This window comes from Rhinolophus hipposideros (genome assembly GCF_964194185.1).
Source record: "Rhinolophus hipposideros genome assembly, chromosome: 10".
Lineage (NCBI taxonomy): Eukaryota > Metazoa > Chordata > Mammalia > Chiroptera > Rhinolophidae > Rhinolophus > Rhinolophus hipposideros.
This window is the reverse complement of record NC_138056.1, coordinates 58,105,696-58,117,731: the sequence shown is the minus strand read 5'-3', so window position 1 is coordinate 58,117,731 and position 12,036 is coordinate 58,105,696. Positions and strand designations below refer to the sequence as shown.

General features: G+C 42.5%; 1 protein-coding gene across 2 annotated transcripts in view; it reads left to right on the top strand.

The window, feature by feature from the left end:
* ME3 (malic enzyme 3) overlaps positions 1-12,036 on the top strand; it is a 175,634-nt gene that overhangs the window by 73,904 nt on the left and 89,694 nt on the right. For both annotated transcript variants that reach the window (XM_081063184.1, XM_081063185.1), the window contains 2 exons: positions 4,665-4,798; positions 7,759-7,908. In XM_081063184.1, the coding sequence (XP_080919310.1) occupies positions 4,665-4,798; positions 7,759-7,908 (284 nt within the window). The remainder of the gene's footprint in view (positions 1-4,664; positions 4,799-7,758; positions 7,909-12,036) is intronic.

The window sequence follows — 12,036 nt, the reverse complement described above, 5'->3', positions numbered from 1 at the left end:
TTTATAAAAACATAAGAGTTGCCGGCTACAAAATCAACGTACAAAAGTCCATTGCATTCATATATATTAACAATGAAACCTCAAACAAAGAAATAATAAAAACATAAGAGGAGCCTGTATTGGTAATTTTAGAGACTCGCAAGTTACAAAACAAAAACAAAAAGGAAATTGGGAGTAGCCTAGGAACCTTTTATTCACTTTTCTCCTCTATTTCTTTTTTTCCATTCCTTCCTCGCCACTCCCCATCCCAACTCACATTTTATAAGGTCAATCTCACCAAGGTCCTGGCAGGAACTCTGCCACTGTTGGGGCAAGAATGCAGCCTGTGATCAAATCTTGGTTCTGTCACTTAACCTGTAGTCAAAATTAATCAGGAGAAAAATGACCACATGAAATATTCTTATTAATTATTTAATAACTAGCATTCTGGGTTAAGAAGCAATAAAATATGGGTACTAGCTTTGTAACTTCAGGAGAACTACATAACCTCTTGCTTAGCCTTCTCATCTGTAAAAAGTGGAGGCTGTAAAACCATCCGACAATGTGGTTGTAAAGAAAGCAAAGAGTAAGATTGGATATTCTCATTAACCAGAGTTGCTTCAGGTATCATCAGCCTTGAACACAATGGGGGTCATATTAACAGTGTTAGTCAGTCAGTTAGTGGGTTAGTTAGTTAGTCAGTTAGTTAGTTGGTTAAAAACTGTTTTCAGCCCCCTACACAACCGCCCCATAGGGATTCTGGTCCTTTCCTTGTTGGGATCCACCAACCACGGAGCCACTCAGGGGCTCGCCACTGTGGCGTTGCCTGGGCCCTCCCTCCATGAGAAAGCTGAGGAAGCAGCCCCCACCTCAGCACAGCCACCCTGAGTTCTACACAGAATAGGTCTTTTTTTACCGGGTGTTGCTCCTTATCATTTTGGGATAAAGCCAGGCAGCTTATGTCCCCATGTCTCACAGTGTCCCTTGTGAGAATAGTTCCTGCAACTTCAGCCAGCAAGCAGACAGTCTTTGTAGGGCTTAACTGGGCCAGAGAGCAAATTCCATGATGTCCTACTTATTCCGCATCTCTCCCTCCTAGCACCCAAAGCAGAAAATACTGTTCTGTGAAAGACCCTGATAAGAGAATGAGAAGACAAGCCACAAACTCAGAGACATATTTACAAAACACATGTCTGATATAGGACTTATATCCGAAACATGCAAGGAATTTTTTAAAGACAGTTTTATTGAGCTATAATTCACATACCACACAATTCACCCATTTAAAGTGTACAATTCAATGGTCTGGGGTCTAATACATTATTAATATTTTTAAGTTGTGGTAAGGTATATATAACAAAATTTGCCATTGTAACCACCTTAAGTACGCAATTCAGGGGTATTAGGTCTATTCACAATGTTGTGCAACCATCACCACTATCCTCTTCTAAAACTTTTCATCACCCCAAACAGAAACTCTGTAACCATTAAGCAGGAATTCACCAGTCTCCCCTTCCCCTAGACTTTAGTAACAGCCAATCTACTTCCTTTCTCTGTGAATTTGCCTGTTCTATTGTAATGACACAATATTTGTCCATTCATATCTGGATTCATTTAGCATAATGTTTTTAAGGTTCATCCATGTATCTGAACTTCATTCCTTTTTATGTTTGAATAAGTTTTCATTGTCCATATATACATTTTGTTCATGCATTCGTTTCTTGGTGGACACCCACGTTGTGGACACCCACGTTGAGTCCACCTTTTGGCTATGATGAATAATGATTCAATGAACACTGGCATACAAGCATTTGTTCAAGTCCTTACTCTCAGCTCCTTTGGGTATGTATGTAAAAAGTGGAATTGCTGGGGCCATATGGTAATTCTATGTTTAGCTTTTTGAGGAACCACTAAATTATTTTTCCATAGAGGCTGCAACACTTTACATTCCAACCAGCAAGTACGAGGATTTCAGTTTCTCCACGTTGTCACCAACATTTGTTATTTCCTGTTTGTTTGTTTTCTCAGTGATAGCCATGCTAATGGGTGTGAACTGGTATTTGTGGTTTTGATTTGCATTTCCCTAATGACTAATGCTAAGAATTTTTCATATGCTATTGGCCGTTTGTGTAGCTTCCTTGGAGAAATGTCTGTTCAAGTCATTTGCCTGTTTTTTAATTGGGTTGTTTTTCTTGTTGTTGTTGAGTTGTAGCAGTTATTTATAAATTCTGGATATCAAACCCTTACCAAATACGTGATTTCCAAAATATTTTCTCCCATTCTGTAGGTTGTCTTTTCACTCTCTTGATTGTGTCCTTTTGTGTACAAAAGTTTTTGTAATAGATGAAGTCAGTTTATCTAATTTTTTCTTTGTAGCTGGTGTTTTGGATATCATATCTAAGAATCCATTGCCAAGCCCAGGGTCATGAAGCTGTAACCCTGTGTTTTCTTCTGAGAGTTTTATGATTTTAGCTCTTACATTAGGTTGTTGATTCATTTGAAGTTAATTTTTGTATTTGGTGTAAGGTAGGGATACAACTTTACTTTTACGCATGTGGAAATCCAGTTGTCACTTGAAGAGACTATTCTTTAAGTGCTTATTGCTGAGTGAAAGAAGCCAGTCTATATTATTTGAATTGTATGACATTCTGGAAAAGGCAAAACTGTAAAGATTAAAAAAAAATTAAAAAATACCTCAGTAGTTGCCACAAGCTCAAGGATGATAGGTAAAGCAATGGGATTTGTAGAGCAGTGAAACTTTTTTGTATAATGCTGAAATGATGGATATAAGACATGATGCATTTGTCAAAACTCATAGGACTTCACAGTACAAAAATGGACCTTAATGTAGCAGATTTTTTAAAAATCATGCATTAGGTTGGAGGATCTCAGTAAGGAATGCAGACTGTGACAAGAGAATTTAACAGTATTACAAATGTATGTATGATACAACTGCAGTGAATGGGGCGGAAGGAAAAATGCTGACCTAAGCAACTTTGGAAATGAATGGGGTTAGTAAGAATAAAGACAAAAGATACTGTATGGAAGCGCTGTACTCTAGTTTATAAAGTTGCTTCCCATTGTAGTACAGGAGAACAATTTCGATACTGCTATATGTGTGTACTGGAATTGAGTAATAAAGTAAATGGATAGCAGATGGTGGGAGCTAAGTCTGTCACTATTGGAGTGAGAATTTACAGATCAGCAGGGTGATGAGGCCAGAATGATCCATGTGGTAATGGATTAGAGTTGAAGACACTAGTATGAACTTCTGTTTAGCTTAGTAAAGATTCATTTTCTTGCTCTGTCCGCTGTGAGGGGCTAGAAACAATGAAACCCCAATTATAAGGAGCACTAATAATAAGGAGAGCCCAGAGCTTGGTTTCCAATACCACGCTCCAAACCAGAAATCAGGCTCTTTGAGAAAACGGCTGATTCTAGGACTGGAGCAGGCAATATACAAGATGAGCCTGGAGCTTTTTGTAGAGGAAGGAAGGAAGGAGGGAATGAAGGAAGAAAGGGAAAAAGGGAGGGAGGAAGGGAGGGAGGGAGGGAGGGAGGGAAAGCGGAGGAAGGAAGGAAGGGGAGAGGGAGACAGAGAGAGAGAAAAAAAGGAAGAAAGAAAAAGGAAGGAATGGGAAAAAATTATGGGAATATGTCAAAGGGACACAGGGAGCCAACTGAAAGAGTTCCCAATGGCCAAGACTGCAATAATTTGAGCAACAAAGTAAATAAAGCAGGATTGGATTATTACCCAAAGTATAAAATAAATACCCGTGTGTCTATTCTAATATAAATAAACGATTGAACATATAAATGAATGGGGGAGAAGAGACAAATATCTCATGCAGAAGAATTCCAAAAAAGGAGTAACTTTACAGTGGAGAAACCTGACAAGAACCACTTCAGCCTGGGGATCAAGGTCAATATCAGCAGTGATAAGGCATGTTGATAGTATGTTACCTGGACCTAATGGGATGGACATGGCACTTCACCTCTGTGATTTTCCTCCTAAAAAACCCATAACCCCAGTCTAGTCATGAGAGAAACCTCAGGCAAATTCTAGTAGAGGGGTATAACTCTCAAGGTCATCAAAAACAAGAAAAGTCTGAGAAACCGTCAGAGCCAAGAAGGGCCTAAGGAGACATGATGACTGAATGTAATTTAGTTTCCTGGATAGTCTCAGAACAAAAAATTATTATTTCATAATAATGTATCACTACTGATTCAGTCCCATACTGATGTAAAACATTAATAACAGGGGAAACTGAATGAGGGGATATATCGAACTCTCCACACTATCGTCTCAATTTTTTTATAAATCGTAAAGTGTTTTAAAAAATAACATGTATTTAATAACAAGCCAAAAACCTGACCATGTAGATATTGTCCTTATTTTTCCAAGAGGAAGCTGAAGCTCAGAAGGTTCAAAGTAACTGGCACAGATGGCCCGTCTACTTAAATGGCAGAGATGGGGTTTGAGTCCGGGGCCCTGTCCATGGAGTCACAGTGACGTTTGCCTGTCTGTGGATGGAACCACTTCTTTTCCTTGGTGAATGAAAGTTACCATTATGGAATTTCCAGAAGAAAATTTCTAAGATGAAGACTCAAGAGAATATACTATAAGTACTTGCCTGCATATCCATTTATGTGTGTGTGTGTGTGTGTGTTTCTTGTTCTCCCAGGGGATGGCCTTCACACTGGAAGAGAGGATGCAGCTTGGAATCCATGGCCTAATTCCCCCCTGCTTCCTGAGCCAGGACGTCCAGCTCCTCCGGATTATGAGATACTACGAGCGACAGCAGAGTGACCTGGACAAGTCAGTGCCTAAAATCTGCTCTCTCTGCCTGAGCCCTGGGCCCAGTTTTCTGTCTCCTGTGGTCCACAGAGTGTTTCCTGGATACTCTCCAGCTGGGACAGGCTGACAGCCTTTCCAAGAAATCCCAAACCCAGCCCTGCCTTCCAAAGGAACAGGGCTTGTTGTGCTCGAGTCAGTCACTGTGTCCTGGGAAGGGAAACTGAATGCCAACCAGTGGAATCTGGGAGTTTCTCTGGGAAGTGGTGGGACCTGAGTCTGGCCCGGAAACACTGATAGGACTTCAGCAAACAGCAGTGGGTTCACAGATGGCATGTCACTCAGAGGGAAGAGCGGAGCAAAGATGTAGGGACGGGTGTGTTAAGGAAGTGGTGCATGGCCCAGGTTCCTGGAACAAGGGGAACATGGTGGAGAAGGGGGGAGATGGACAGGGACACCTTTGGAACGACCTGGTATGTTATATGTTGGAGGCTTAGGGGCAGCAGTTAATAATCCGGCCACCCTTCTGGGTCCTCCCCAGTGAGGATATAGACATGAAGAACCAAATGGGGATGACAGGGTCAGCTTCATCAGATTTACTGAAGAAAGTCATCGAGTCACATGGCTAGGAATTGGCACAACCAGGATTTGAACACAGGCAGCTGGCTACAGAGTCTGTGCTTTTAGTAACTCTGCTACGCCATAGCTAAAAGTCATCAGAGCTTAGTGGCTACAAGACTAGACTCTAGGACTACACTGACTTCAAATCGTGATTCTACCTCTTAATAGCAAAAGTTGCCAAGCTTCTCTTGTTCATTCCCATCTGTGCAATCAGTGGTACCTAACTCATAGGGTTATGATGAGGGTAAATGCATGAGTATTTGTAAAATGTGCTTAGAACAGTGCCTGGTACATATAGACACTATGTAAACAAACAAACAAACAAACAAATAAATAAATAGACAAACAAATAAATATGCAACCTTGCTATGGGTTCCAGCAGAAATGCAAGGAGAAGATAAGGGTTCCCTTTACATATCTGTAGAGCTTAATGGCCAAGACTTTGGATCCTTGAGAGTGTGGCTGTCCCCTAGGAGCGGAGCTCAATAGCTTGTCAGGGTCACCCTGGATCAACCCTCCTATGCTGCCCCCATACCGTTTGTTGCTTCTAAGCAGTAATGGATAAGTAAGCCTCTGCCTAATCCCCTCTACACCTGAAACACTAAACTCTATGAGTATTACTCATATTACTCCAAGGCCATACTGTATGCCAAACCAAATATTCTCTTCCTTTGTTTATCCTACCCAGACTGGGTCTAGCCATGTCTCCCTGAAGAGCAAACCAGAAAATACGTAATGAATCCAACTACCATCATGAGACATGCCCTAACTTTGAATGATCTGAACCGCCTCCTTTTGTTAAATTTATAAAGTAAAATTAAAGTCTGAAGTGAAATCCTCTTTCCTAAAGATACTAAACTCTAAAAATTAAAGTCGGAAATGCTTCCCTACCCAGTTCTTTCCAGCTAGATGGGCATCATTCATATGGCCGGGAAGACGTGCCGGAAGATGTGCCTCATCCTGGGAGCTCCAAAGGACTTATTCTTGATGCTCTCTTGACTGCTCTGATCCCCTCATTCCCAGGGGTCACTCATTTCAGCAGGTGCTTAGAGAAATGCCGAGGAAGCTCCCCAACTTCTTTTGGATAAGGGCAGTGGTGTACTGACAAATATTTAATAACTGGTTCTTGGGCAGGGAATGGGGGGGAGCCCTGATTTATAGTATTTGCCAATTTCCATGGTGTAAATACTCCCACCATGACCGATTTCACGTTACTGACTTGGCATCAGTGAATAGAGAATTGGGAAGAGATGTGTACAAATGGATACTGTGTAAGGAGTTCTTACACTGGGAATGAGTTGAGATCCTGGCTTTTCTAAGCATTAAACCCTCCCTTCCTAAAAGCACCTTGTCAAACACAATTTTTAGTTCTGGACCAGTGCCTTTGGTGGAGAAGAAAAGTCTGGGGCCCCAATAAATCATAATACTTCCCCAAAGTCACACAGCTACTACAGCAGAGCTGGCATTCAAACCCAGGACCCTGACCCCACGCCCAGGGATCATACCCTATCAAAGCATCTCTCTCGCCCCATTCCAGACCAGGACCTCAAGCACCTCCAGACTCTCCCAAACTGTGGTCCACAAAGGTTGTGATATCAGCAGTCACTTACATTTCATTGTGAACTTCAAGCCCTGGGTTATTTTTCTCCCAGGGCTTTTTGCATTTTTAGGAATATGAATGAAAGGCTTTTCCTGGCTAATTGATTTCAGGCTTCAGGGAATGGGCAAGAGTGAAATTTGGGGGGAACATGCCTCCTGAGATCACTTGGTGCTCAGCCACTTGTAAACTCTGCTTGTGACAGAAACCAGCCCTGTGATGTAGGAAAGGCCGATTCGTGCATCACCGGCATGTCCAGGATTTTCCTTGGCCGTCCTCCACCTCAGAATGTTACTATTCTGTTTTATTCATTAATGTCCACATCATAATAATGTAACTGACCATCTTGCACAGCGGTTGAGAACACAGATTCTAGAGTCAGATTGCTTAGGTTCAAATCCCCGCTCTGCCACCTGGGGTGAGTTATTTCATGTCTCTGTGTCTCAGTCCCCTTTGTCTCTCAAAGGGGACTTGCTATTAACAAGAGTTACAGTACCTGCCTCACAAGTCATTGGGAGCTTTCAATGAATTCATGGAAAATACTTAGAACAGGACCTATCCCAGGTATAATAACAAGTGCCCTAAGGCAGGTAATACTCTCCACATTTCCTAAACGAGACCCAGGCTTGGGGAGATGGGTGACTGGCCCATACCTGTGCCACTGTAAGTAGCTGAGTGGGAGCCCTGGGTCTTTGTGCCAACGGCCTCCCCTGCTGCCACATATGCTGCTCATGAGAACGACTTGGTTTCTGTTTTTCTTTCCAAGGTACATCATTCTCATGACACTCCAAGATCGGAATGAGAAGCTCTTCTACCGAGTGCTGACATCAGATGTGGAGAAATTCATGCCCATTGTGTACACACCCACCGTGGGGCTGGCCTGTCAGCAGTATGGCCTGACTTTCCGCAGGCCCCGGTGAGCCATCTGGGGGCCCAGGACTCAGGGAGGGGGTGTTTCATGGAGGGGAATCAATTCCTTCTGCTGGCCTTGCTAATTGGGACTCTAGATGCTAAGTCCTGATCGGGCCAGCAGCCCAACAATGATCCATTTGATTTGAAGCTCTTGCTCAGGAAAATGACCTCATAAGCGGATGTGGGAGCTGAGAGAGTATCTAGCAAGGGGATAGCAGAGTGTCTCCACCTTCGAATAATAAATGTCCGGCATGTTGTCCAGAGTTGGCCTGAGAGGCACTTCATATTGTTTTTCTCTCATTATCTACCCAACACCTCCCCTTCCCCCACTATCACTGCTTCTCTGGTCATCTCCAAAGTACCGACAGCTCTCTTGCCAATTGAGGACAATGAATAATGGAGTATTGGATAGCAAAGACCGAATTCTTTTGCTGACTCAGAGAACCAGCATTCCTTCCTTCGGGTTTGACTCAAATTCCACGTAAAATGTCATTTTATTAGGCAACAAATTGGCACTACGTTTTCTTTCAGAGCCAAAGAATTTGGGGGCTGTTTTCCAAAGAGATCGCTTGGTTTTATTCATGATGATTTCAGAATATATATTTTTAAAAAATAAAAAGGAGAAAATAGGATGATTTTCTAAAGCTCCTCAACGCAAAGTGTCTGGTAATTAATATCAATATGTATTGTAGGACTAATGATACAAGAACTGCCTGGGTTTATTATATGGAATGGAATATTATTCCAGTGAAATTTACATTTATAGAGAATATATAAATCTGTGTTTATAAATCACGTGCCAAATAAGGATTGTGTAATCATGGATCTAGAACATCTTGCTAATTTGGAGAAACAGTCCTCCAGTCCTGAAGCCAACATTTGGGATGAGCGCTGCAGACTGATCTCTGGAATCCCCGATGGCAGCTCTCGTCCTTTTCTGGTCCCGCTGTTACCATTGGCAGAGGGCGTCGTATCAGGCTTTGTCTTGATGGGGGTGTCGAGCTGTTCAAGCAGACACGTCCTCAGCACTGCGTCTGTCCTATGGTGGGGACGCTGCACTGGGGCCTGGCAGCACTTCTGGTTTCCAACGTGCCTCTTTCAACAAGAAAGAGACTCCTGCGTTCTTATTCTCATCCCTGAAACCAATACTGGCAGAGACGTTGGGAGTTGACGGTAATTTCTAAAGGATGCAGGACCCTAATTACTTCCCAGTTCCTCCTTGGAAACGATCTTTCCATGCTCTCCCTCCTATATAGTGCAGGTCAGCCCATGTCATTTCCTCCTCCGACGCCATCACCAACCCCCTAGGGCTTCAAGAAACAAGTCCAACACTGACAAAACTAAGCCTGTCACAGCCCAGCTCGTACTCAGAAATCCCATGTTCTGGCTTCACTGGTCTATCCTCTATGCCCAAAGACAGCTGGCCTTCTCCTCCTCTGTGTCTTTGCACATGTGGTCCCTTCTGCCTCAAACACCTGTAATTCTCTTCTGTCCTGATTCTCTGCCTGTCCAAATTTAGGTTAGCCTTCAAGGCCTACCCCAAGAGTTAGCTTCTCTGTGGAGCCCTCCCTGGTCCCCTCAGGCTAAATTGATCACTACCTTCTCAGCCTCCCCCACAATCCATTACACATATTTCTAGTCCTTAGTTTTATTTTTTTGTGCTTTATGTTTTTATTTATTTCCATATAAGTCTCTTCTAGTAGAACACCAATTTCTTGAGGGCGTAGGAAACGTGTCAGACCCATTTGTGCATTTGAGACCAGTGGATGGCAAGTAATTGACTCTCACATGGGAAAAAAGTATTGTGTGCGGACTGGGAAGAACTAGGTCTTTGCAGTCAGCCCTAAGTTTTAGTCTCCTTGACCTTGGGGAAGTTTCTTATCCTCTCTTAATTTCCACATTGATGAAATGGAGGTAATAATACCACCTACCTCAAATAATCATTGTGAGGACAAGATGTGATTGTGGATAAATGTTGGTATCTGTTTCCATAATAACTATTATAGAAGGAAGGAAGGATTGATAAATGTGGAGTCATATTATACCTATGCACTTTTAAATTTTTACAAAGAAAATCAAGTCATGAGGGATGGCCGGTTAGCTCAGTTGTTTAGAGCGTGGTGCTAATAACACCAAGGTTGCCGGTTCGATCCCCGCATGAGCCAGTGTGAGCTGTGCTCTCCTTAAAAAAAAAATTTAAAAAGAAAGAAAATGAAGTCATTTAACATATAATGAACTAACACGTTTAACTATAGACATGATTTGGTGCTTCCAGAACCCACTATTTTCTAAAAAGATTCTTTAGCCCTTAAGGCATGGCTCACTGCCTCCACTGGCTTGCAGCTAAGATCTGTGAAACTGTGAGGCCATCCCATTCCTGCCTCCCTCTCCCAGGCTGTGTGGGAGCCCTCCTCCACAAACTCTGTGGACTAGATTGTGAATTCTGTTGTTGGTTCCAGATAAACTAGTATCAGGGTTGGACTCTGAATATGCACCGGGCTCATGAAGGTAGAATTTGCCTCCAGAGCTCACTCTGGAATCCAGGGTACACACAAGACTGAATTTGAATTAATGGATATTTATGGAGCAACTAACTACTACCGTGTTTCCCTGAAAATAAGACCTAGCTGGACCATCAGCTCTAATGAGTCCTTTGGAGAAAAATTAATATGAGACCCAGTCTTATATTATATTTAGATTCGATTCGATTCGATTAGATTAGATTAGATTAGACCTGATCTTATATTAAAATAAGACCTGGTCTTATATTATATTATATAAGGCCCGGTCTTATATTATAGTAAAATAAGACCAGGTCGTATATTAATTTTGCTCCAAAAGATGCATTAGAGCTGATGGTCCAGCTAGGTCTTATTTTCGGGGAAACACAGTAGATACCAAGCATCATGTAGACACTGTGAATTTATCTCAAAGAACAAAATACAGTTCTTGACCTCAAGCAATTTACCAGCAGAGTGAGGGGAGCTGAGAGAGTATCTAGCAAGGGGATAGCAGAGTGTCTCCACCTTCGAATAATAAATATATAATAATAATACAAGTTAAATATGATAAAATTTATAAGATATATAATAGTGACAAAGAGTTACAGGAATACAAGGGAGAGGAAAATTTATTTTCCCTGAGGGCAGAGGAATGCTTCACAGAAGAGATGACATTTGAACTGGTCCTTAAAGGTTAAATAGGAATAGGAATAAAGGTTAAATAAAAATAGGAATTCCACAGGGTGGAGAAGGAGGGAATGGCCATTCCAGGGAAGGGCTTGGTTTTGTAGACTGTGTAGGCACCGGTGTAGTCAGCTCACTTGGGTATCTCCCCATCTCCTGTGTCTGGCAAAGAGGGCAAGGGGAGGGGAGCCAGGTTTCCACATCCATTGGCTTATAATGGAGAGCCTTTTAACGTACTGTAAGATTAGTTTGGTAACAGTATCTCCATTTTACAGATGAGGAAACTGAGGTGGCCAAAGGAGAGGAACTTGTCTAAGATCATAATTGGTGAGCAAGTGAAGTCAGAATTCTGACTGTGGGAATCAGGGAAAGCCACACCAAGGAGATGATGTTTGAGCTGGGCCATGAAAGATGACTGCAAATAATTGAGTCAATTAATTTTGTCTGCAGTAATCCAGGCATACCCAACTCCCTGTTGCTAGAATGTATGGCCTCTGGGACCTCATAGGGGGTGAAACAGGAGAGTAGAGTAGAAGGGCTGGGTATGAGAATTGGCCAGTGATTCTGCCCAAAAAAGAGGAAGTGCTTGGTCTCCTTCCCACCACTCAGGGGGGTTGGATTAATGGAGAGCTGTTTCACACTCAGGTCCAGGCTCCTCTGGTAGTTCTCCAATGGGTCAGAGATGGAAAGGAACATGGCAACAGGATGGGGGATCCATGTGGGTAGAAATGGGATCTTGCCAACCACTTGAGATCAGAGAACCAGGTCAGCCCTGAGTGGGTATGGAGAGGGTGCTACAGAAGCTGGGCACATAGTGTGGAAAACACGTGTACAATGGTCCCAGCAGAGAGCCCACAGTTGAGCTGGAACCAGGAGAAAAGCATACTCATCAATACTTGCTAAAGAGAATGAAATCTTACCATTTGCAACAACATGGATGGACCTAG